This window comes from Oxyura jamaicensis, chromosome 10, assembly GCF_011077185.1.
Source record: "Oxyura jamaicensis isolate SHBP4307 breed ruddy duck chromosome 10, BPBGC_Ojam_1.0, whole genome shotgun sequence".
NCBI classification, from domain to species: domain Eukaryota; kingdom Metazoa; phylum Chordata; class Aves; order Anseriformes; family Anatidae; genus Oxyura; species Oxyura jamaicensis.
In genome coordinates, this window is record NC_048902.1 from 3720934 (window position 1) to 3747914 (window position 26981).

At 38.3% G+C, this 26981-nt stretch overlaps 1 protein-coding gene across 7 annotated transcripts in view; it reads left to right on the forward strand.

Moving 5' to 3' along the window:
* The window catches only part of TCF12 (transcription factor 12), a 163534-nt gene extending 156070 nt beyond the window's left edge, over positions 1 to 7464 (forward strand). For all 7 annotated transcript variants that reach the window (XM_035336277.1, XM_035336279.1, XM_035336283.1 and 4 more), the window contains 2 exons: positions 2895 to 3048; positions 5172 to 7464. In XM_035336277.1, coding sequence (XP_035192168.1) covers positions 2895 to 3037 — 143 coding nt within the window. In that variant the 3' untranslated portion in view covers positions 3038 to 3048; positions 5172 to 7464. The remainder of the gene's footprint in view (positions 1 to 2894; positions 3049 to 5171) is intronic.
* The last annotated feature ends 19517 nt before the right edge of the window (positions 7465 to 26981 follow it).

The window sequence follows — 26981 nt, forward strand, 5'->3', positions numbered from 1 at the left end:
GCAAACCAGTTAACTAAAACATTTACACGTCTTGCTTTACATTTCAAAAAGTGCTTATTTAGTAGTACAGAAACTTTATCAAAAATAAGGGATGTGATTTAAGATGAACCCCACACGACTGAAATTTAAAAATGCGGCGAATTTAACTGCATTTACTTAGCTTTTTGCATTAAGCATAGTTCGGGGAGGAAACCTGCAGCTACTTGAATTGAATCGAGGTTGGTTTTGCATGTATTTTCTTTCCCTGGTCCCTTTTGATTTTTCCAGGGAAGAAATAGGCTTATCAATAGTTGCAGAAGGAAGAATTCTTTTTGCAGTTCACTGTCTTTAAGGAAAAATACTTCCTCTGGGAATCACGTTTAGATCTTCAACTGTTCCGTTTTCATTTGTTGGTGAAGCTACTGATGACTTTTAATCTCACTTAATGACAGAGGTGTTAAAATTGTGAGACACCTCTGTCCCTCAGGTGGCTGTCACTGAAACTGGTGAGCATTCTTTTACTTTGCTCCCTTGGACTATAGAATAACCGTCTTCCTTTGGTACCTCACTGATGTAAGCGCATCAATAACTCGAATTCTTTCAGATGTGGATGTGGTCAGTTGCTTAATGTGCTTCATCTTTGAGTCACTGATGTCACTGAAGGGTGTCAGTGTTTTCTTTTTGTGTACGTTATTTTCATTTTCAAAGTTGTGGCTTGCCGTAGGTAAAAGCAATTGGTTAGTCTATTGGAAGCTACAGAGTGAGTTTCCTAATGCAAGCTTAGCTACTTCATGGTAAGGATGAGACGCAAAGGGTTTTCAGAGTTGTACCGACAGAACTGTTAATAAAAGGCGCTGTCTCCAGTCAGAGATCTTGCATGGAATATGCAGAAACTGTGATTATGCTGCAGACAAATGAGATTAAAGTTACCAGAGCTTTGTGTGGCACCAGCTAGTCTTGGCATCTCTGAGACTTTGACCTTGGGAGTTTTTTGGTCTGAAAATGCTTGCCTTGCTCTGGAAGATAAGATTGACTATTATGAAGAAGTCAGAAGAACATAAATGAAGCATGTTTTAAGGACTGAAAAACATGAGGTCCATCTCCCTACTCTTACAGGCCATACAAAGCTCTGCATTAAAATGAATGAGATCGCTTTTGCCTTGGTTGCTTCCATACTTTATGCCTGTATTAGAAATCTTTTCCTAAATGTATTGGCAGTTAATTTGGACTTAACTTTATAGACAGTTTAAATCAAGATTTTTCCCTTCCTCATGTTTACATCTCACCTTGTACTTTCCGCACTGTGCATTTGAAGAAGACTGTCACAAGCACACCATGCCTCTTGTGAGAGACTGCATTCCTCATATTCTCTCTGGTCTTTCTTCGCACCTGTTCCAAGCTCGATTAAGTATCCTAAAACTGAGTGCCCAGAGCTTTGTGTGGTATCCAGAGCTTTTGCCAGTGCATTATATAATAGCATAAACCATTTCCTCTCTCTGCTGGTAAAGCATCTTCTCATTTTTTGATTAGTGCTATTCAAAATGAAACATTTCAGATGTTAAGCTTTAACTGTAGGCTAGCATTTTTATCTCCGTTTCCTAAATCACTGTAAATTAACTTCCTTTCAAAGTTTCCATATAATTACATCTTCTTTAAAACTTAAAGGCCAGCCACATTTAAACTAAGAAAACTGTAGTTCAGAAAAGTTACTTTTTATTTTTTTTCCCAGCAGACTCTTTGTGAGTGATCATCTTACGAATTCCAGTAGGAGGCTGTTGATAATGGTTTGAGTGGAAGGACAATTAGCAAGTCTGTGCAAAACTGCCTCTGTCAGATTTGCTAGAGAAACACCCTGTAAGATGAAGAGGGTTCAGCAGACTGCAGTTATTAGTGGGGCATCAGTGCTGTAGAAGGGAAGGGCTAAGAGTTCCTGTACTGAGCTCGTGCTGTCTGCTCTGTTCTGGCAGTTACTTTACAGTTAAAAACATACTCGCAATCCTAAACTGCAAAACACAGTTCACTGATAACAAGAAAAATACCTCGAAATGCTGATTAAATTCAATATACACTGAGGAGAAAAATCACTTCTTTCAATTGACAGAATATGTTGCATACCTTTGTGTCTTTCTGGCACTGAGATTTGTCTGTTGTCTTGATTCATGAAAAGCCATTTTGAAGGACAGAAACAGGTGACTTTTAGGAGCTGTAAACTATTTGAAAACTAGATTCACATCTACATCTCTGAAGCTAACTGGAGAAGATGAAACATACTGATGGAAATATTTTGATAGTTAGTCCACAGCTGGCTATTATAAAGTAGTGGCTTTATAATGTGAGGGGAAATAAGTTTTTTTTAAAAATAACCTTTTTGCTCTATATGACTGAATTGGAAGAATATGATGATAACCAAGATGGGCGGCAGAGAATTAGCGAGTTAAGAAATTCTGCCTTCTCTAATGAGCTAATACTTAGGGTGAAGAAAGAAGCGTTAGCATGACTAAAAGCAGTGTGATGTCAGAAGGGTTGGTATGACTTCAGCATAAAATGCAAAAATGTGTTTCATTTTGTTGTAAACGGCGGACATTTTTCTCTCAGCTTGTACTTCTAGCTACTTTTTGTAACAAGGGAGGCAATTTTTTGTTCTTCAATATTTTTGAAGGTGTACCTAGGCAGGTAGTAAGTTGTGTGTTTTGTTGTGTTTATTATTATTATTATTTGTTTGTTTTAAAATAGTAATCTATGAGTTGGACTTTCAGTAGGGCTCGTCTGCAGCTTTAGGCACCTGGGCTTTAACACAGGGCTGTAAGTACTCAGGAAGAGGAAGCTGCAGTGCTATTTTTACTGCAGTGATTAATGTGTTGATACTCCCTTTGGTATCAGCATACAGGATGTTAAGAATCATTTTTCTGTTACAGAGCGAAACCTAAATCCTAAAGCAGCCTGCCTTAAGAGAAGGGAAGAAGAAAAAGTTTCTGCCGTATCGGCAGAGCCGCCAACACCACACCCAGGAAGCCACCCTGGCCTGAGTGAAACTACCAACCCTATGGGTCATATGTGAACACCAGCCAGGTATGTCTTGTCTAGAGCGGGGTGGCTCTGGTAACATTTCTTCTGTTTGTTGCTTTTTATTGGCTAAAATTGGGAAGACCTAGATACCTTTATTCTCAGCTACTGCGCTGTCATAAGTACAAACTTCTTGATGCAGCTAAATACTTCCCTGTTTCTGAGCATGAGAAAAAGCATGCAGATTAATGTAGTTTTATAATAAAACAGAAAAACAGGAAATTTTAGTGAAATTCTCTCCATTTGCATCTGTTTTTACTGATGGTTATGTCTCTTGGCTCAGGTGGCCTTCTTGGAATGACATGAGAGGAATAGATAACAGCCTGCTAGATAAGCCAAGAATAATAGAGATGAATTATACATCTTTAAGTGGTCTAAATATCACCTCAGTTCACTTAAAAATCCGTGCATTGTGTCCCAGGGCTGGTAGAAGCGGTTGGAGGTACTTCTCATCTGAGAGAGGTTTGCTGTCTGGCTTAGGGCCAGTCGTTTTCACTCCTATCACTTGCCCAGCAGAGACCACGAACTACCTTAGCTATCTCCACTGATACGGATCGTGAATTAAGACTTAAAAAGCAATGCTAACAGCTTTGCAAGACAAAAGTGTTTCCAAATGCTCCAAATAGTTCAGTATGAGATGGCTCATTTAAAACAGGCTGGTGGGAAGGCCTTATGGCAATGAGTCTTTTCTTTCTGAAATTGTTGATTTGGGTTTTATTGTGTGGTATTTATCTTTCTTTGTTAAGTGGGAAAAAAATGTCTTTAGCAAGAAAAAATGCTAGATATTCCATGTCTTTAAAACAGTAGTGTTGTTGCCACTTTCAAAAGAGTTATCTACACAGATCTGGTTCGGTGCTGTTCAGTGCCCTGATTTTCATCTGAAATCATCTGAAAATTTAATGCTTTGGCAGGGTGCTTCTGTTGTTGTTTATATAGACAGTTTCATTTCTATTTTAGCTTAAGGTAAGAGTATCTTGCCAGAATGTATCCCATGGAAGTGTATTATTTCCTGGTGTTCTTTACAAAGCAACAGAATGGCATTTAAATCAAGCCTTATTTGAGTTAGAACTTCCCCCATTTTCTTACAGGCAGCTTCTTTCTTCATCAGCTAGATGGATTTATTTATTTGTCTATTTTTAAGGAAAATAAGGTGATATGAATTCCTTTATTTTACATATATATATATACACACCAGAGCAAAAGGCTGTTTTTGATTAGATAATTTTTGATTTACAGATTTTGTATTTTGTTTCTTGCCATATTTCAAAAGTTTCTTTGCTTTCATAAGAGGCACTTTCAAAAACACAGCACTATGAAATAGCAATAATTCTGCAAGATGACTAAAGCATGAAGTTGACATGAGAAGATTGTTACAGGCTCTTTAGGTACAGGGTAATGCCTACCTTCAACAGAAGTGATTTAAATTAGGTACCGTCTCTTGCACATTTTACAAATAAGAGTACAAGAGTCAAAGTTGAATGAAATTGCAGTTTCTTACGTCTGAGTTTCACAGATAATAATCTTTCTCCTATACCCAAAGAGTCTAAATACACACCTTTTCTGAGGGTAAGCTGTTCAAGCTCAGTAACTCTCAGAAAAGCAGACCGTTATCTAGCTTTTATTTCTGATCTGGTTTACTTCATGCTGGTTTGGCATCCTTATTAGTTTGAGAGAACCACAATACAGCAGTTCCATATTTTTAACCAAACTAAACTGTTGAACTTAGGAATTGTGGTAAAGGTTTTTAACTGCTTTTACAGTAGAAAAGTAAAAAGTGTCCTGTTTTTATAACTTGTTTCTAGGATGTGAAGGTTTTAGTAACTGCTCGGTTGCATGGCTAAAGCTAGTTTGTTGATGTAAATGTGGTTCATAGCAGAGTGCCAGTAACTGAGCAGGATGGGGATGGAGCTGCCTTACCTTCCGCATCAGATCAGAGATCTGATAGCTTTTATGGAATTGCTGTGTGTGATGGATATGCTTTGGGGAAAAAGACTTCGGACCCCTCGATGTGATTTTCTTTTGCACTTAACTGACTGAAAATGCCCTAAATTACATTTAAAATTAATTCAATAGTGTCATATTATGCTTCTTTTCCTAATACTCTTTTGATCTCCCAAATCTCTTTCTAGAATTCCAGAATTATTGGTAGGATACACAGAAGGTGACCTTTCTTCACAAGGACACAGACAACTAACGTTATATGAAGACACAAACCTGACAGGAGAAAACACTTGAAGCAAGAAACCCAAATGCAATCTTATGATCAAAGCTACTGGTCAACACCTGCATCAGGATTGAAGATACAAGATCTTCAGATAGAATTTCAGCCCGTGAAATACTCTGAACATATCATTCTGTTGCAAGCAGTGTGTCGCTTCTGCACAATCAGAGACTGTTGTGATCTCTCCACTCATTGTGGAAGTTGCCTTGTGCCTAAACTGAATTGACAAATGCATTGTAACTACAAATTTTATTTATTGTTATGGAACTGTAAAGGTCTACATATAAAGGGAAAAGTTAACATGTTAAAAGCTGATAAAATTTCAGCTGGATGCCAGCATTTACTAAAGCTGTTCACATTCAGAGAACAAAGCAGTGACAACCGTCGACCCGTAGCATTCCCAGCATACCTATTAGTGTCTTAAAAAAGGAAGGGAAAAGTCTTTTGTTGTCCTTTCCTCTCCTTTTGCCATATGACTAGTGTTTTCCATGCAATAGGAAACTATTCCTTGGTATAGCTTTTTTTATGTTATTTTTGGTCTCTGGTAATCTGAACAGTTATGGTCATAGTTCCCCCTCCATGCTGAGCTCCATGGTTCAAGCCAGTAAGAGGCCTCCTGAAGGCTGCATGCAGGCAGGAGCAATACTGTGACCATAACATTTCTTAGATTTAAAAATTGATTTTTATTTTCCCTCAGACTTTCCTCAAATGTTTTTTTTTCTAATTATAAACAAAACCTTTTTAGGCTTCTAGGCTTCATAGTAAAGCTTGTAACGTGAAGTGTAAATTGGGTGGGGAGAATCTACTTTGTTAGAGTTGCTTTGTTTTCCGAGCAGTAAGTACTACATATAGTACATGTAAAGTGTTAGCTGTACGTAAGCACAAAATGCATTAAAATACAAAGGAGATTTTTTTCAGGCTGCAATTTTGGTGAATAGTAAAATCCTAAATTCACCGTGGCAGGTAGTGTGATGATATCACCACCAGTAAGGTGGGCTTATTTAACTAATGGAATATAAGAGCAATGGTCACCGACTTTTCCTTACTGTATACATCAATTATCTTGTCATTTTTGTATGGCTTGTCAGTGGAGAAAAAAATCCATGTGAATCAAGTGCAAACAAATGACCCCTCCCAAGCCATATTAGCATTAAAATGTTAATCCACCAGAACAGTGTCCATAAGTATTCCTTTGTCACAAATGTGTTGAAATGGTTAAAATCCCTTTGAACTTCCATGGAAACTGTCTTCCACTGCAATGACCATGGGAGGAAATTTCCTAAGCCAAGGTTGTCTGAGCTATTGTTATATAGTGCATCGTTCATCACTGGCAATTGGTTCACACACAAACCAGGAACAAAACAATATTTTTTATGAAGTCATTTAATTTGAAAGAACAAAAGCTGGATTGTTAAAATAAACTAATGAATTTAAGCTCATGTTTTGGATGGTTCCTAACAAAACAGTTTGTGAAATTAGTGGACTCATTTCTATTACTTTAATTTGCATATACCATCAATAACACCTGATTATATCTGTGGCCTTGTTCTTCATTTCAGTGTTTTATCAGCTAAAAAAAATTTGTTGCTTATGACGTGTGAAAGTGATCACGTGCCACTGCCTGGCCTTTTTCCTTCTAAGCTTGTTGTCTTTTTGGCTATATTAGACTTTGCAGTATGCCCAGAAGCTTTCCTTCATAAAATAGAAAGAAAAAAACATTTGGCTTATTTTTCACTGTAGCTAGTCTTTTATACAATAATCTTGTAAGAAAATTTCTTGAATTCTAAATATTACTCTTTCTAGATTTTTGAAATCGAAAAAGTTTTCAGTAAAAAGTTTCTTACTTTATTTTACTATATTAGGTAGTAAAAATGTAGGGTTATTTACCATAACCTGTTCATTAATATCAGAAATTTACAATAGCATTGTAAGACCATAGTAGGGTTCTAGCATACCGTGTAGTACCTATGGAGTATTGTAAGAGCTAATTGTCCGAGATGAATTGCTTCTCATCTTGTTCTCCAGTTTCCATTGTTGGTTTATTGCAGATTTGTACCCTGTGTCAAATTTCAAGGTATTGCTGATAAACCTTTCCAACCAGCAGCAAGAAGTTCAAAAAATTTCTGTCAATGTAACAGAAAACACTATGTATATAACATTTATGTAGCAATAAATGTGCCATCTTTTTTTAACATGGTAAATCAGTGAGTTTTTTAAATTTCTCTCTCCTCTTAGGTAATGTGCTGCTTGAAAAACACTGGCAAAGCATCATCTGCCTTTATCCGAATAAAACCTAACAGACATTTTCAAAGCACACAGCGTGAGTGGCAGGTGTGAGAAGTGGTCTTGCTGTTCTCCTTGAAGCCAATGCAGAAATTCCCACTGAGCTGAGGAGGAGCAGCACCTAACCTGCGTGCGTTCACAAAAGGAATTGCACAGGCAGATAGCAAACAGGGCAGAAGCCGCTCCTGTAGGTGCGTGCCTACTGCTGTGTCTTGCTCCTTCACTTTGCCTGTCCTTAAGATGGATTTCTAAGATCTAAGCCCCCTTTGCACATTGAAGTTCACAGTGCTGAGTTGCTTCTGAATTGTTTCATGCACCTGTGCAGATTATATGGAAAAAACGTCTGCGGCTTAATCTTGAAATTAAAATGATCAAATTTCCTACCATTTTTCTTCCTAGTGCAAATGAAAGAAAACAGAAGTGTACAATGGTCAAGGTGTACAAAATCAGACAGAAATCTTCATGCAATTTCTAATTAACAACTGTTTAGGCTACAAAATTCAAGCAAAAAGCAACTCCAGTTTTGTAGAATCTTTGTTTTTCTTCAACTCTCCTCTAAAGTAAATATTCCTGGGAAAAACTCATCAGACAAAAAGGCAGATAGAAATGCCATACGTACAACTTAAGTGTTGAACGGAATGTGGTGTATGCCAGTCAGCATGGCTACCGCGTGCTGCCTCGTTTCCCATGCTCGGTAGTGTCGTTTCTCTGCGATGATTGTTATGTTCTAGCTGAGGTTGTAAAAGGCTTGTCAGCGTAGTTACACCGGGAAGTCTTTCTAATATGTCAGAATTTCTATCACAGGCACGTCCCTAAGGTGGTCTAGCCAAATACGGGAGATGAGGCCCAGCCAGGTAAGTGTCCTTCAGTTGTTAACATTTATTAGTAGCTGTGAAAGAGATGCCTTGGTTCCCTCCCCAGCTCAATGTAGAATCTTAAATTCTAAATTAGTCCAGTAGTAATTCTAAATCCAGGCTTTTGAGTATTCATCATCACTCCTGTCCTCTTATTTTTGGGTGAGTCTTGCAAGTCTGTCACATTTTCGGACAGTACAAATGGCATTTTCCCAATCTTTCTTTTCTTTACCACACTTTGCTATCTTGTTTGCATATATTTTCTGATCACCGATCATTCATTCCTCTTTTTTTTTACATTTCCTTCTTTTTCTGCATTTTATTACTTGCTCCCTTTTTTGACTGGAAGAGGGGCATGTTGGGATACCCTTAAGTAGATAAGATTGTGCTAAGAATCTCTGAGCAGAATCTGCAATACTGCGGTAAGTTCTCCTGTAAACTTAAAGCATCGGGAAAGTCTTAAAATGGACTCCCATCTTTCTTTATCCAGCACTAGGTAAAAACTGTTATAAAAATACGATTCTAGATTCTTCATAGAAGAGTTAACATTTTCCCCATTAACATCAGGAAATCTCAGCAAACCAAAACACAAATCTCTTTTTAAAAGCCTAGGTACTAGAAAGTAAAGTTTGTTTTTGCTTTTCATTGGTAACACTCATACCTTGTGTGTTCTAGTATAGGTAACCTGTTGACACTGAAATGTCCTGTAGAAGGAAGAAATAACATGTCCCAGTTTTAAAGCCTAGCAGCATTTCCAGAATGGGATGTAAAAAGGCCCAACAGAGATGATTAAGGCAAGGTGCAGGCAGAGCTGAGCTCCACCGTGCAGCTGCCCAGGTCCCGGGGCATCGCCAGCCTGGGGATGGAGCCTCAGCCCTGCAGAGGTGCTGCCCTGCCTCCTGCTGCTCGCCTGCCCACTGCAGCAAGGCAGAGTCCCTGAAGCGGTGCCGCATGCAGAGTATGGGACCTGGCAGAACGTGCGGAAATGGTGCTAACAGGGACTGCGGCTATCCTCCTTTGTCTTCCCTCTGGGTCTCCTCTGTCAAACTGCAGATAAGTCAGGTGCCATTTGCAGGAAGAGTTTTGTACTGTTTCAGCAACATTTGTTTTTCTGAATGGTTAATCCCACCATCAACACGGATGCCATAGCAAAATCATGAGAGTTTATCCCCTTGTGAAAACACAAATGTCCTGTTCAAGTGATACCCCAAGCAACTGCATGTGCATGTTCGGCATGACTTCAGCTGGTGTAGATGTTTGATTGCAGCCACCTGGGAATGTTTGTATTGGACATAAACTGCACAGATCAGGCCTAAGGCTCCAAAACTGCAAATCATCTGGGTTGTAAAAGGAATCCCTATCAATTCTCCTAATCCTGAATTTTCAAACTTTCCGAGGCAATTAACAGTGTCTGTTAATGCTGTTAACAAAGAACTGATTTAAAAAATAAAAAATAAAAAACAAATCTTAGAGTGGTACCAAATATCAATCCAGATAGAAATCTCATCAAAAAGTTGATCGTAACTGATCCTGGAGGGCAGATCTGTTAGAAAGTCAGTGGCTGTGCTAAATGTTTCGGAAATCTGGTTATTTCAGTTAAACAGAGGAATAATGACATCAAAGCAGTTTCATTTTCAGGAGAGATCCACTGGTTTTTTAGAGTATCATCTAAATGAAATAGTTTTTTTAAAAAGGAATGAAATATAAACTACATCAGTAAGAAAAGTAACTGTTGCTCAGTGTGATTGAACAGATGAGAAAGTAATTTCCATTTAGCTCAAAATTCAGTCGATATTAGACAGACTCCTGCTAGTCCTGGATTTACAGAAAACTGTGAGAGACATCCATGCAGATCATATAGCTGGAGCAAATTCTGTGCTATTTCTCTTCCCCTCAAAGCTCTGAATAACATATTAAGTTACATTTGTTTTGCAAAACTCAACAATTCACATCTTTTAAAAATCCCGGAGGAAGTAAATGGGCATCATAGTAAAACTTTGGTACAAAATGAATACACACCACCTTCTTGCTAACTTGGTAACAGATTTTTGTCCCTATTTTCTTATTTGTCTGCTGAGGCTTTTTCTGTCTGCCTTTGCTAAATGTTAATGGCTAAGACTTGGGAAATGCCAGAGCAGATTGATCTAGTTTGCTAGGTCACTTATTTACATACAAAGAAATTTGATGGGTCCTTACAGAAATTCTGACACAAAATTGTGCACTTACTCGGCTCCTCTCTATCCAGCCTGCAAAGAGGAGAAAGAAATAGTGGTGGTGGAAATGTAGAAGTTTGGTGTTTCATAATCAAATATGACCAAAGAACTTTGATCAACATGAGTAACTGTAGCAATCATTACAAAAATAAGTTCTCCAAACCAAGTTAAGAATCCAGCTGTAGAATGAGAAGTCTGAGTAATAGAACATCACTCAGCCTTTTACTCCCCAGCACTCCTAAATGAGCAGAGACGAACAGTACTGGAAGCATTAACTTACCACAGAAGCAGAAACAACCACTAGCCATAATTTGTGTTTATTAGAAAGACATCAAATAGCCAAAGTTTTCCATATCTGATCATTTGCTTAGGTCCAAACTTCCAATCTATATTTCAAAGAACAGAGCGGATAATTTCCAAATTGGTGAGGCTATTCCTGTGCTACTTGCTCCTGTTCAAATTGTTTCTGTTCATTCAGTTTTTTGTTTGTTTGTTTTTGTTTGTTTTTCCTTCAACTTTTACATTAGAACAAGCTTTTAAATAAATCTCGCAAAAAAAGAAATACCCTTATCAGCATCTCGTCCCCTTCCTCTTGGCTTAATTTTGTTTGCTGCATGACCAGAACAGGTGCTGCAGACTACTCTCGAATGACGTTCTCTGACCATTGAAACACTGCTTTCAAAATCAGATGAGTCATTTGGGGGCATTTGTGGACTATGTTTACTGTACTGGCCTCATTCACTCAAGCTAGAACCTCAGTTTGCTAGAACAAAAAGTACTCATCTCAAAAAAAATTTGAGCGTGTTTCGAGTTGTCATCAGAACAGTCAGTGGACACTTGCAAAAACTGAAGAAGGCATCGCAATATTTTCTTTTAAAGGTGACAAAGAAAGGAAGGAAGTCTTGCAGATACACTCTAAGTTGTGTTTGTACAGTACCTAGCAGAAGAGAGCTCACAAATGATCCTATGTATGATACAAAGACGCAAATGCTAATGTATTTAATTATAAATATAACAGCTAAAGTCCATTAATTCTTAACACTACCTAATTAAAACAAATGCACACAGTATCAATTTAAAGTCCATGGCTCTGTTTCTAGCTTTAAAAGAGTAACAATTAAATGCCCATTTAACTTGTTTATATGATTAATCAATAGCTGAAAGTGTAATTATACACAAAGTTTTTTAAATGCTCTTTCCTTTCCTAGCACGCAAGAACATAAAATTCAAGTACAATAACGACATCCAATATAAATTAGTGCCTGTCATTATCCTGTTATATAGAAGTATAAAAATGTATCAGTAGAGTTCTTGATATAAAGTATTTTTATATAGAGATATAAACACAGAAACTGCATTTATAGGAGCATCAGGGGTATAAGGGAAACAAGTGTGAATGAAACCAAAAATAGCATGTGTCTGCTGTACTTTGCTGTCTATTTTTCTGGCTTAGTTATTTTACATATCCAGGATAACTGATGAAAAATAACCAAAACTGCACACCACTTAATTCTACAGTTTCTGTAACTGTTGGCTTTTTAACTGCAAGGTTGTGCAAACCGAGCTTTCTCTACACACTTCCATTGGTCTTCCTGGACTACCACCTTCCCTTGCCTCTGTCCTGTCCCCCTGCCCCTGCCCCGCCAGCTCAATTCCACTGCCTCCAAATACATTTTCTAAATAATACTGGTTATGAAAAAGCTTCAAACTCTCAGTTTCCTGGTAGATGCCCCTGCTGCTTACCTAATGAAATGATTAATGTAGTATAGGCCTACCATGCCAGTGTGAAGAGCAGTGGTGAGATTTAACAATACGAGGTTTCTTCTAGTTTCCACGGGTGTTAGAGGCAGTTCTGCCCCTCATACCTGTGCCGCTTCTTGCCTGGCCCCTTGGTAACAGACTGTTACCATTCTCATTTCCAAACAGTAATTTATGGGCAGTAAAATTCTGTAGTAACAAAGAAGAAATATATACAAACCAACAGTTCTTAATCGATTTATCAGAAAGGCTAGGTTATTTTTGCTGCAAAACCTTAGAGATTTCAACACAAATTCTCAGGATGGTTCCCATGGTTAAATTCTGTAAAGTAATAAGTGCTAAAAACAGGAATTAAAATTAGAAAGCAACAGGCAACCTGGGTAACCATCTCTAACTGTACAGATAAGGATGCCATGCCAAGACACAGATGAAATGATTTGGGGATATGGAGGTTGTTCCACTGGTGGACCGTGCATGCCCCTCTTACTGACCACCTTCCTCTCACTCTTTCCTAGTCATGTCCACGCTTGGTGTGCTTCATATACCTCGTCATAAATCAGTTCCTAAACTCCTTAAGGTATCTGCTTCTTTCCTTGTCACAAATACAAATGGTAAAAGATTATCAATAACCTGTTCATTAGAAGAAAAAAAAAACGCCACAATTTAGCCCACGTATGTTTTCAATTTATTTCACATTATTCTGTAATATTTTAAGCTCCATATGGAACAATGAGAAGGACATCTGAAGGAATTTTCATCTTAGATCTAAGTTGCGGTATTATAACCATATAATTCTTCCCTTCTATATGTTTGCTGGAGTAATTTTTAGTCACCCCATCCCATTAAAATTCCCTCCGCCCAAAGGCCCTTGATCCCATATGTACAGTTTATGCATGGTCCCATTTGAGTGGGCATACTTTTGCATTTTGTACTGAGTTCATATTTTTTTCTTCACAGGTCAGAAATCTGAAGCTCACAGATCTTTCTGGGTGTTCCACAATTCACAAGGTAAGGATATGTGCAACAGGTCAAATTGTTAAGCTTCACTGCTGCGTTTTTATTAGAGAACTGGAGACAGAAATACCAATATAAAGACTTACTTCACTTCTCTCTAAGCGAAAAGAAAACTGCGTTTGAGAGCAGGAGGGTGGGTGTGGGAAAGTAAGTATATTGCATCTGTGATTTTATGAAGTGATTTGGAGACATCTATTTTGCAACAACTGGGAAGAAACTGGGTGGGTGGTGTAGAAGAGGGGGAATTGTGAAGACCAAATGTTTAGCTGTATTCAATTGTAAACAGAGTGATAGTCAGTAAACAGCCTCTCTGAGGAGAGCAATTAATAGGCACATGTGAAGAGATGGAAAAGAAGATGTATCCTTCTTCATCAGACATGAAAGAGCAGGCTGGACAGTGAGAAATTAAGCATACTCCAAGGAGGCCACACAGCTGAGTGTACATTCAGCTATGAAATGTAATGAGCTAGGAAAAGGAGGAGTGAGGGGGTAAGATAGGCAGTAAGAAAGGAGCTGTAAAGTAACAAAGCACAGAGCAACTTGTTCTGCGAGGAAGGGAGCAGGAGTAGGGAGCAGGGAGGTCTGAGCAGGTCAGCTCTTTCTGTGGAGGGGTCAAGTTGCAGAGTTTTGCAGGATTATAAAGAGTGATAAGATAACTCAGTAGGTAGCCACAAAAATAAGATAAGAAAACAGAGGAGGAGCCACTGACATAAATGGCGCTTCACTGTGATTCCTCTGCCTCTTGCTACATCTGAAAGCAGAAACCTGTGGCACTTGGCCAGTTTGACAGGGAAAGCGATAAAAATAAATTACATCCTCTGTTTCCAATACAGACTGAGATGTTTCCAAAAGAGTGGGGGAAGGGTTCTTTACAGGGCAGAAAGGTACTCACAAGATCCAAAACTCATTGTCTGTTCTCTATAAAGTGGTGTCACAACTGACTCCACAACATATGTACTCAGCTCCAAACGGGGATTTGGAACATTCCAACTCTGGGACCGGCTGATTTCGTGAACGTTCAGCTGAAAGAGAAATCCAAGTTCAAAATGAAGCAAATGTTCTTTTTTGTCTCTCAAAGAGCACACATGAAGCTGAGAAGAACAAAACAGAGAACCTGAGGCCAAGCAGTCTGAGATTCCCAGTGTCCTGGGTGGTCTTTACTGTTAAGTTCTATTAGTGTCATGTGTGAAGAATGTTTTCCTACAAAACCTGACCAAAACTGGGATAAGATAGATTTTCCCAACTATTTTGATTTACAGTTCAGCATGAGCAGAATGCATATATAGTAGCAGTATTTTTTTGGTCTAAAGTTGCAAACCAGGTTTTGTACCCCCAGTTTAAATGGAGCCTACAGAAGCAGGTCCTATCTGAGTTTCTTGGCACAAGTGGATGTGCATTTTTGCTGAATAGGCAGCTTCAGCAAGATTAACTAACCTGAGACACAGCACTAACAGAGTATTTTTGCAAGGAGGAAAAGAAACCCTGTCCTCTTGCATAAGCTGTATTCTCAGGTTTGATATGTTCTGTGTGGATCCAGAGAAACTGAAGAATGCCATGACTTCTTCAAACCTTTTGGTAGATGTATACCTGCAGGTGATGCATGGAGGAAAAAGATTTCTTGTCACCTACAGGAATCACATCCGTGGGTGACATAAGGCATGGGAGGACTATGCATCTTAGCCAGCTGTCCTGTGTTTAGGACCATGCAATTGCCCTGGTAGTTATCTTCTACCACTTTCCCACTCAGAAAGCAGTCCAAGTTCTCCATTTAGCCACATATTACAGACTAAGCCATCAGTTCCACATGAACTAGAAATCAAAAGTGGATCTGGTCTTATGGATCCAGAATAAATATATTATTCATCTTACCTGCCCGATTTGTTTCATACCACTAGTGATTTTCCCAGAGACTGATTCTGCATATGACTAATGGCATTTTTGTAGGGTCAGACATTCCAAAGTTGTCTATTCAAGGGAAGAAATTTCATGTTTCAGCAACTGCAAAATGTTGGCTGCAGTTACTACAAAGAATGGAATTGCAGTTAGTCTCCTACAATCTTTATAGGCATGCCTGAAAAACAAAGATGTCAATATTGCAAGTCTGAGAGGTCGGTAAGGCAGTGTCCTTTGCTGACAGACAACAGACTGTGCATGCCTCAATACTCCCACTTGCTGGGCTGGTAGAAATAATGTTTATTGTGTGGGCAGAGCAGCTTCATTTTTAGGGCAGGGGTGCTGCCTCTGTGGTTCTTTGGAATCCTCTTTGCCAGAAAGCAACCCTGTATTATCCTCCAGAGATCAGCCAGGGCTGCTCTCCCATCTGTTCCTGGATCTGCACCTGTTTTTCATTTTTACCAATAGTGGCCACATGGCCTAAGACTGGGGAATACAAAGAAGAAAATGAATGTGTAGTTGAGGCACTGGGGGGCTGGACTTAAAAGTTCTGAGTTCAAATCCTGACTGTGCTGCATAAACTTGGTGAGTCCTTTAATTTCTGTCTGACTTAACCTTATCTGTGAAAGACGGAAGGGAATGATTATGGGGCCTCCTCTTAAACTTTTTAAACAAAGAATTGGAGTAAATTGTTCTTTCCTCTTTGCTTGTATATCACCTAGCACAAAAGCCTTTTACAGAAGTGGAAACTCAATGAAATGCGTCATTGATGATTATGAAGATCAAACGTGTCTCCCATCCATTTCCTTTGCATTCTGTAAAATAGAAAGGAATTTCCTTAGAAAAATTGCTCAATTTCATGTGTATATGGCAATACATCTTAGACATAGCTCCAGTAACACAGAACTGGGTACACAAGGGTATTTTGAGTGTTTATCTGCAACTGCAATGTGTAAATCCAGTGTAGTCATTCTTTGTTGATCTGGGGCTGAATCATAGTCTAGCTGTAGAATCATATTCAGCTTCAGAGACATACAGAGGTAGCATGCATATCAATTCCATGCCTCCCTCATGTCTTGCACTGAACATCTTTAATTTGCCATTCTACACTTCTTTATACTCCTTACACTCGCTTAGAAAAGAGAGAAAACATTGCCCCTTCTGCCTGCTCATTTTATTACTTGCTTCATCAGCCACACTGTGTTTACACTCTAGTACAACAGTTTGGCTGCAGCTTGTGTTGATAGCCTGTAGATTGCTTGAGACTAGATAAAGAGGGTAACTACTGTCAGGTGCCATGACAATTCTCAGCAGAACATGGTAATGCCATGCAAACTGGGGACATGCTGACCTTGCTGAATGTTGTCAGCTTCCTTAATAGTCTCTTAAAGTGCTCAGAATCAGAGAGCCTTGAAAGTCACTCTTTGTGAATTCCCACCACAGGTACCTCTGATGTGAAGAATCCTCTCCCAGTTTTTCTGGCCTAACAGGGGATTTAATTCACTACAGCTGTTCGTAGAGCTGTTTTTCACTTTGAGCTTCATTCAAGTTCTATTGAAAGCTGCTGGGATTTGTCATTGACTTCAGTGGAATTAGGCTTAGGCCTTTATCAGAAAGTTTGCTGTTTGCTGCAAGTTTGATTTCCATGTGATATATCTGGAAGCTTTCAATTATCACAGTGCCTTTGAAATGGGAAATTGACAAACTGTTATCTCTCAGAGCTTGTCGGGTTCAGGTTGGTCCCATCAGATCACAAGCAAATTTGTGCCCAGTGAAGATGCTATTGAGTTTTTTACATTTGATCCTTATTTCAGGATTTATTATTATTATTTAAAAAAAAAAAAAAAATCAGTCACACTGTCCCTTTCCTTATTGAATAATTCCTTTACATCTTACCTGTAAACTCCTTTGCAGGTAAGAGGTGCAGGATTATGCAATTGCCATTTGAAAAAAATACTGTTACGTAAAAACTGTAAAATTCTCTTATAGTCTCCTCAGCATCCATAGCTTCTGCTGCTTCAGAGACAAGGCAGAAGTGAACTTTGTCTTGATTTTAGTTCATGAAATACAGAGTCAATGATGATTCCAGTACCAGCCACCAGTTGCTTATCTGTAACTGAGTGCCCTGTTAACTATCAAGAAACTTTAAAAGCATTTTTTTTCATACATCCATAAATGTTTTGTTAATAAACGTCAAATAAAATTGTCCAGCTATTGTTTTCTTGCCCAAGGCCTTCCCTTTCTCTTTGTGTATTGGTAACAAATTATTTTTGCTTCCCTTTTAATTAAATGCAAACATTCTTAATTCTTCAGAAACCCTGGAAAACATTTTTTAGAAGAGTAGATGCCTTTTCGATTTTTGCAGTGATTTCATCCTGCAAAATCATAGGCCATAGCTTATTCGTAAATGTAGCCTACGTGTTCATTTTTTCTTGCATTTTAGGACTGGCCTTTAGATCAGGTTATTATTTTATTTAGAATGATGAAAGATGAAATGCACCCACATATGTGCACACCCACACCCTACAGAGCTAATATACTTGGCTAGGAATCAGCTACTGATTTAGCTTGTGGCTGAACTCCTACCAGTCCTTCTAGTGTGATGGAGAACATTTTTGCCTCCCATGTTGGACTCTTTGTATTACTATGGAACAGTTTTTCATTCCCCTAGTTTCACATGTTTCACTTCCAGCTGCATCAAGGGACTAAACAGGTATCATTAGGCTGCAAAAAGTGAATGTGGCAAGTGAGAGTGGGGAAGGAGTGCTGCATGAATGCATTCAAGGGTAGAATCACAAAAAAATGTGAATATGAAGGCAGTGTCAGAATGCAGCTGCTGCTTTGGGGAAGGCGGTAAAGGAGGAGAGAGACTCTGCCAGCCTGCAGGGTGTATATGAATAAGGTGTAGCTGCAGTATAAGAGGGTGGTTTTGCAAGTGTACTAATTGCTGAATTCTGTGCTTTAAAAACTCTGCAGAGTTTTGCACACAGGCATCTTCCCTCATCATTCCAAAAGCCAGAAGGGAGAAAGGAATTCCTCAAATTACACAGCCAAGAAGAGCTATGTTCATACTGTTAGAGATCAGGAAGTGGAAGGGTATGGGGTTTGTCACAATCACAGGTACTTCCTATGGGCTGAAAACAGAAGGGGGAAGTTATATTTACTTAGTTTCTTTCTGCATAGCCTAGCCTTGCCTATCTACTTTTGGAGGCCTTTCTTTCTATTTACTTTAACAAATAGAAATGAGCATGGCATGACCTCAAATGAAGGTGAGAAAATTTTATTATTGTTGTAATGAGGTATCTTTGTAACAGGTTAGATTATCTTATTCATCTGGTTAAATTGCTTGCCATGATATCTTGTATTTTTAACATGTTATAATCAGGAAAAGTAATTTGGTAATTCTGGCAACCAGAGTGATACCTGATGAATGAGACTCTTCACTGCCAAAAGATTTTGGATTTATAATAAAATATGTAATTGCACACATATTCAACACTTGGGCAATATATTTCTGTTAAAGTGCCCAGTCCCATCTCTATTAAAGTAAATGGAAAATCTAATTTTTTTTTTTAAATCAATGGAGATCTAAACATTAGGCTGATATGAGGAAGATCTGTCAGATAGTCTAATGGGGGAATTTGACTGTCCCCCCTCTCTTTTAGCATTTTGCAAAACTTTTGAGTGGAATAAATTAGGAATTAGGTCATTTGGTTTTGATTTCTAAACATCAGGTAGCTCAGTTTGAGATACTGCCCCACTTGGACAATTCAGGAGCATCCTTCACAACATGCCAGTCAATCGTGCTGGATCTTCAGTATATAAGATTTATGGTAAAGAAACAAGAAAGCAGACATCCATGAATCTGTAATTTTTATACATTGTAAGGAGGATAATACCATAAATCTAATATGTCACTGTGAGCCCAAATTAAAATTGTTTTGCACTTGAGACTTGATGTCTGATTTTGTCTGAAATTTGTAATAAGGAAATGGGCAGGTATTTTGCATGACTCATGGATTAGGTGTTTTGTGTCAGTTTCAGAAAACTTCAAGAGACTTGAATACCATGTTATCCTAAACGCTACCTATTCACAAGTGCTGTGGCCCAAAGAGGCTGTTACGGTCATTTATTGTGACCTGCAAGCTGCAGAGCACCTCCTATAGTTGTTACAGGGGTCCATACCTCTCAGTGCAACCAATACATAGTTATTAGAAGTCAAGAGTGTGGGTCAAGGTACTACACTGAATTATGGCAAGCCCACTGCAATCTGAGGTTACTTTTCCTCAGTGTTTAAAATTTGTTTCCCATCTCTCATCTGAACTCATTTTTTTATTATTATTATTATTTTATGTTACTGGATGTTGCTCTGTCTTCACCTGTGCCTACTGTTAGACCAAATACCTCTATAGTATCTCCTTGTATATTCTTATGCACTGCAATCAACTTTTTTACTTTTTCTTCTTAACCACATTCAAAGTCAAATAAATTATTTCTGATCTTCATTCATTCCTAACTCTATATTTTGCATTTTCATGGTTTGGATTATACCAATTCACCTAGCTGCTACTGACCTGAATCACCAATCAACAAAGTGACTTTTAAATTTTGCTTTAGCTTCATGTGTTTGTATTTTCATTGTGTCAGCAAAATGATTACAAACAATTAGTTTTCTTGCTTTTAAAATGATCTTAGTAAAATTAGGCCTTGGATGGAAAGATATTTGACAGAAATTTGTAAACATGCTTTGTTTCGTATATAAAATGCTGTTGTAACATTTGCTTTTCTGGTCTTACTCTTTATTTACTGCAGTTTTTGACATCTGTCCCTGTCTCTTTTCATCAAATATTTATCTGCAGCAGCTGAAAGAACCTCATTTGTTTTAATTAAAAGTAAGACCACCAAGCTGGGATCACATCCTCAGCTCTTCCATGGCTTGCAGAGACAGTAGATCTTGTGAGGTTTTCCTGAGGGTGGCCCACTGACAGGCTTTCCTCCACTGCCTGTATCCTTCTTTTTTTGCACCGTGTTTATTTTTGGAAAGACAAATGTAATCAGAGCCACATTCTGGACAAAGAAACTTTTTGCAGTTAACATGCATGAGAAAGAAGGAAGATCATGTTGTGGTGTGTTTGGTGCTACATTGTAAGAATCCATTTTTTAATTTGAGTCTTCTGGAATGGAGTTATTGCCACAGAAACAGGGGAATTGTCATAGCAATAAAGCCTAAAAAGCCTAAAAAAAATAATAGAAAAAACTTCAGAACTATACCTTCTATGTCTTCTAAGGGGCAAAAAAGCCAAAAAAGTCAACTGGCTTTCTAGAGCCAGTGGTACACAGGAAGGATCAATTGACATAAAGTTAGCAGTGACCCCCAGAACACATGCAGTTGGTATTATGCTCTTTGGGAATAATACTGGGGCATTTAGTGAAAACACTTCTTTTTGACAGAGATCTGTCACCAAAGAAGGAAGTGATAAACTGCTATCTTTTTTCATTCCTACAATGTCAGTTTGAAAATACAATGCTATCACTACATATAATTCTGTTAATTCAGTTAAATCCTGAAAGGACTGTCAGACCCAAAAGGCAAAACTCTGGCCTTGTGAAAATCAGTGACAAAAATACCAGTTGATTTTAAAAGATGCCAAAATAGCATCAGAGTATTTTTATTTTACTCCAAAAATAAAATATGATTTCCCATACCGATCCTACTGTTCAGACAGTGAACTCCATCACTGCGATACCTTTTGTGTTTTGGCTTTTATTTTGAATGCAAATACTAAGTGATACAGGAATATGGTACTTTGAAGTGCCGATGGCTTTCTGTTAATGGCTTGGGAATACGGCTAGCACAGCTGCCTCCATATTGCTTGCGAACTAAATTCCTGTTTACTTTGCAAAACTTGGTGACAGAGTATTAGTAATAACTTCTGAAATTCTTTCATTTGAAGTCATCTTTTTAAAAATTATGAAATCACTTCAGGAAAGATAAACATAGCTAGTGCATTAACTGTCCCAGTTGAAACATCTGGACTCTAAAACTATAGGTTCAGAACTCTCAGCAAAATTCACCAGGTATATCTGCTCAGTATTAACAGGGCCAAGTTCGTAGCATTTTTCTTAAGAGGGATTTGGACCAGAGCCCAAAGTTTCCCTCCTTGATGATAATCTACACATCACTGTGACGTTACTTTCCTGCTCAAACACACATACATACAGCATATACACAGTCTCGCTTGTGTTTTTCATCGTTACAGCTGCAGTATGAACAATGTTGGACCAAGCAGGGAGAGCAATAGCAGCTGGAGAAAGCTTTACTACAGACACATTAAGGAGTGAAGTGCTATGTCTCCCCTGGAAGTGAGATAAACTAGAATGATAAAGCAACTTTCTGTGTTCCATTTGTGGAGACTGCACTTGCTAGTGAATCCACTCCTGCACTGACAAAAAAAAAAAAAAAAAAGGAAAGATCCCATCTTTGGGACCCCCAAATATTGTTTAACCAATGTGGGATGCTCTGATGAAAGATTGTCTTGTAAATGAAAGAATGCCATAAAAATTGTAGCTGTGCTTACTGATCGCAGTGTAACTAAGTGATTAACATCCACTGAAAGGTGAATGTCTGGTTGGTATCAGGATTCCTTTAATAACATATGGACATGGAAGCTTAGTGATTCACAGACCATGCCCAGAGCGACTGTAGCACCCATGGCTACACAAAAGTTGGTAATTGGTTCTCAGGGAGAAAGGATAAGTTCTTTAAAATTAAAAATTGTGTTAAAAAAAGAGAGGGAAGGAAGGAACAAAGAAAATACAGTACACCATTGTCCTAGCATGAAAATGTATTTGAACAAGTACTACAGCAGCTGATTCAAACTGAGGTTTATAGAGACATTGTGCTCATTCATGAGAAGCCTTACTTTACTTGATGCTCCAAATTAAGATTTCCAGGCATCCCATTTAATCTTCTAATCCAATAATCCTAAAATCCAGCAATTAAAGAATGTTTTGACAAAGCAACCTGAGGCTCATTCCTCTAATTATGCTGCACAGTTTAAGCTCACTGACTTCAAATACGTAGGTTTGCCCCTGTAAAACATATACACAATGCATCTGAGTTTACTAGATTAAGAGACACTTCTGCAGAATGCAGCCTATTAACAGCTTGGACAGAGCTGAAACGCGATCAAGACATTACCACTCTGTAGAAACTGTCCACATACGAATTATGTTTCCTTGCTGTGAATGAATGCAATTATAGTTCTAATACCAAGACATAGCTGAGATCAACTACTATTAAAAACAAAACAAAACAAAACAAACTATTAAACTATTAACAAAATAGTATTTAATAAACAGCTTCTAGAAATCCTTCTCATTCTGTCATGTGGGTTGGATTTGTCTTTAAGCTCTGGTGTTTTCCATCAGAAAGTGTGGAGTCGGATCATTCAGAATGAGAGACATGAAATACTGTTCCGGTAGAGAAGCCATGGGGAGACTGGAAAATTTGGTGATGCAGATAATTTATATTATGTGTTGCTTAACTGAAGATAATAACAAAAATACTTCTACATGTTCTTCCTGTGCTAGAATTGTGCTTTGTCAAGCCCAGTTAATGCTCTTTCCTGTTCTGTTCTTAGACGTTAAATCATTCCTTCCTTTATTGAGCTTGTTTTTTGATTTGGTAGCTGGTATGTCCGCTAACAGATATCTACTAAATCCAGACTATCTCTCTGTCATAAAGGACCTGAGACACCTTCCTGAGACACTAGTTTGACAGCTTGCCCCTTGCAGTCTTGCCACTATACACAAGAATCTGCACTGCTGGAACCAACCTAGACAGACCAACTTCCCACATTGGACTCACTCTCTGGAAGGAAGTCCCAGTGACTAAGACCTACACCAAGTTCTTCCTTGTGTTCCACTCCATGTTCTGATTGTCAGTCTGCTTTGCTTGTCTGATTGTAATGGTTCTGTGGGAGGATCTTTAAATCTGCAAAAACGATTCCCTGAAACAAAGTGACGAACAAATTAGGAACTTGACTAATATCTGAAATGGCTGGTAGATGTTACTGGAGGGTGGCTGCGTTTCTGGCACCATACCAAAAAAAAGTAGAATGAGGAAAAGGTGGGGAGGAGCTTACCAGGCATCAAGTGATAACCCAAATTCTTTTATTTTCCTCAGTTGAAGATGCTGCGGGTTGAAGATGGAAAGACTGGTGAATACCTGGGAATAGAATTACACAGCAGGCCTGAGGTAAGCAAAAGAACTGCTGGACTTGTGGAGAGGAATGCAAAAGGATTTGCACTACGTGGTAACATATGAGAAAAAAATGGAATGTAACAGTTTGCCCCAGTAGCTGAAAGAGAAACTAAAGGATGCATTGAACCTGTTGTAGCAGAAAATGTATAGCAAAAATGTATAGGAATATTTATATGATATAATGTATAGGAATACAAATGTTAAGGAATACAAAAAGTAAATTGTAATCTCTAAGCAGCAAAGGCCCTGTAGATGATGTTCTGGGTGCTTAAAGTGGGTTCAAAAGGTATTCATTTCCAACAGGCCTTGAGATGCCTTTTCAGAATCCTAAATCAGGCTTGGTTAAACATAAAGCCTGCACTATTGCAGTCTGATGCAGCATGTCTCTGGCAAACTACTTGTTTGCTAGCGAAACAAATTACAATATTTTCTTTGTGAGCTCTGTTGACCTTCAACCTAGTAAGAGGATAAAATGTTAAAAAGCACAGAAATAGACAAGAGCATTTTTTACAAGTGGAACCTTCATAATAGCAAGACTATGTCTGTGTGACAGGAGGACTTGGGTTGTTTGCTGTTTGTTTTGGGGATTTAAGAGGGTAATGAACAAAGCGATTGCAGGAGACAAAGATATGCAGCTTTTTTGTTGTCCCAGCAATCTAGGGGAATTGAATCCACTGGAGCGCCCGGAGTTCATTCTTATAATCCCTTCATTAACCCTTGTATTCAATGAACCCTCAATTTTCCACTGGATGTGAATTGCATTTTGCTTGTGTCTGCGTCCACACTTTTCTTTCAATTTAATGTTGTGTAGGTTCTTTGTAGTTTTTCTTTCCTTTCAGATACACCTTTTTATTATCAGGCCATGTCCAGTTTTTCCAAGGTTGACAGCATTACTATTAAGAAATGCAGAGTAAAGTGATATTATTCAAGTGACCATGCTGAGTCTTTCCTCTTTTCCTGATGGTCTCCCATTGCTTCTCTGACTTGTGATTTTTGTGTTCTTATTTTATACACACTTTTTGCAATTCTTTAATCAGAAGCTAGGGGGTTAATTATTTTGTATCATATACATATTGTACAGGCTGAGAGGAAAGCCAAAGATGAGCAATGTTACTCTTGGGTAAACACATTCACCCATATCAAACACTCCTCATTCTAAAAAGGTGTTGCTATGCACCTGCTGTTTTAATTCGTACTACCTTATTAAAATCAAAACAAAGTGTCAGTTCTGGAAACAGCTAGACTGAGGGAAGACAATGACTATGCTCCAGTCAATGCCAAAACAGTCTGCTGGGACCAAATCCCTTCCTGTGAGGCACTGAAATGGGCTCTTTCTGCCCATATTTACTCAGAAAAAACTTTGTGTAAATTGGTAGTGCTTCAAATGTTCTGTCTGCCAACAGGAGAATCATACATTTTGTTACCTGTAAAGTGGGGGGATACAGGTCACTGACTGGACGAGTGAAAAGGAGTTATTCCAGGAGGTACATACAGCACCTGTTTTAATTTCATGTTGCAGTGCTGCTGATATCCTGTTCTGTGTCCCAGAATATGAGATAGTAATATGTATTACTTCAGCTTGGAAAAGATGAAAAAGAAAACATTGCTTATCAATAAACATAGACGAAACTGTTCCTCGGAAATCAGGTGACCTGAAACTTGGCTTTAGCAACTCTAAGTCTTTGGAAAAAAAAGTGTGCATTAATTTTCATAATTTGAACAGCATGTAAATAGAGATTTTTTGAAGGTTTAAGATGAACAAAGACTTTTCAAGTACAAGTCCATCAGATGCTTAATTGCAATGAAGAAAAAAGAATGAAATACAAATGTCAAAGTACACACAGAAGAATACTCCAGGAATATCTGCAACTATTTAGTGAATAACTGAAGAGATCAGACCTGCTTTCCAAGTCTAGAAATTCTTTAGTACACAGATGGTCTAGAATTCAGTGGGAACAAAAGTATCACATCATAAGTCAGTTGTTTAACATACTCTGTGTTTATATAAACTATGGGTAGACATAGCATTACTGTAATGTCATGGTTGAGAAATAAGGCACTCAGAGGTCAGAAAATGCAGCACAGGTCAAACCACAATCATAATTCTTCCTTTTTTTTTTGCTTTTGCATGAAAATATGAGATTGGATGTTCCACCGACTTATGTCAGGGCCCTGAGTGCACTAATAGGACATGATGGCCTTGACCAGACTCACCTGGGACTTCCACCTCACCCATGGCCTCAGGGGCTTCATTTAAGCTCAGCCTTTGGCTTTCAGTCCCTATCGTATGCTATGAGCTATGCTATAGGTGTGCTTAGTATCTGGGTTTCGGATTAGCCCTTGCTGCTACTCTTGAACCTTCCCTGCTCTGTTGCTGTGGGACAGGGCCCTACCTGGTGAGGTTTCTGCTGTGCTGGCTAGTGTCATGTTTGGCTTCTTATGCAGGTACCGTCCCACACTGTACCCTGATGACTTGTGCTTTATGTTACCGTTAATGCTTCTAAAGAGTGAGAGTGTGACTTTCCTGCGAGGTCCTACCTTCCCCGGAAAGACTTGGAGGCTAAGTCTGGATTCAGACTTTGCAGGTATGGTTCACCAGTAAAGGGATGAAAAGCAGTTATTAAAATAACTACTGCAATAGGGTGATAATGTGATATTGATGAATTGTAAAAAAACATCTTTAAGAAAATGTATTTTTTCAAAATCTTGAAGAATATTTAAGAGTTAAAATTTGTATAAGATCTTACAAAACAATTTTTACTGGCCTCCCAAAATTTGGCTTTCTCTTTAATATTTGTTTTCAAGAATTTCTAGCCTTTAGTTATGAAACCTGAAATTCTTTTTAGCCAAAAGACAACTTAATAATTTGGTGGTTATAAACTTGTGTCAGAAATACACAAGTGCTCCATCTCTGCTTTTTTCTAAGTTCAGCAGTTTAATAGAAAAGTCTTTTAAAAGACAGGAGGTGAAAAATTTAGCATCTTTGAATTCAGTGGCTCCTGGTGATTTCAAGTGGCCAAGACCTTACCCAATAGCTAAAACAGAAAGATCATTCTGCCAAATGAAATGTTTCCAGAGGAGGAACGGGGGAAAAAAAAAAAAAGGAGGAGATGTCTCCTGGCAAGAATTACAATGCACAAGAGAAACCTGACTGACAGAAGAGATACTGCTCAAAAACATTCTCATGGACAAAATATGTGCTTACTTTGCACAGCCAAGGAAACTTCAAGTATTTGAGAAAGAGGGGGGAGTAGGGGTAAAGCCTTAATCTGTTATGTGTTAGTGAGGTATAGCTAGAAAGCAACAATCAGTGGCTCTGGGATCGGCAGTGTGAAAGCTCAGGTCAGTACCTAAGCAGTCTTTACTCTGTTAAAGTTGATTTGTAAGTTCCAAGATGAAATTGTAAAGACTTTTTCAGAGTTGGAAAAATCTGAAGT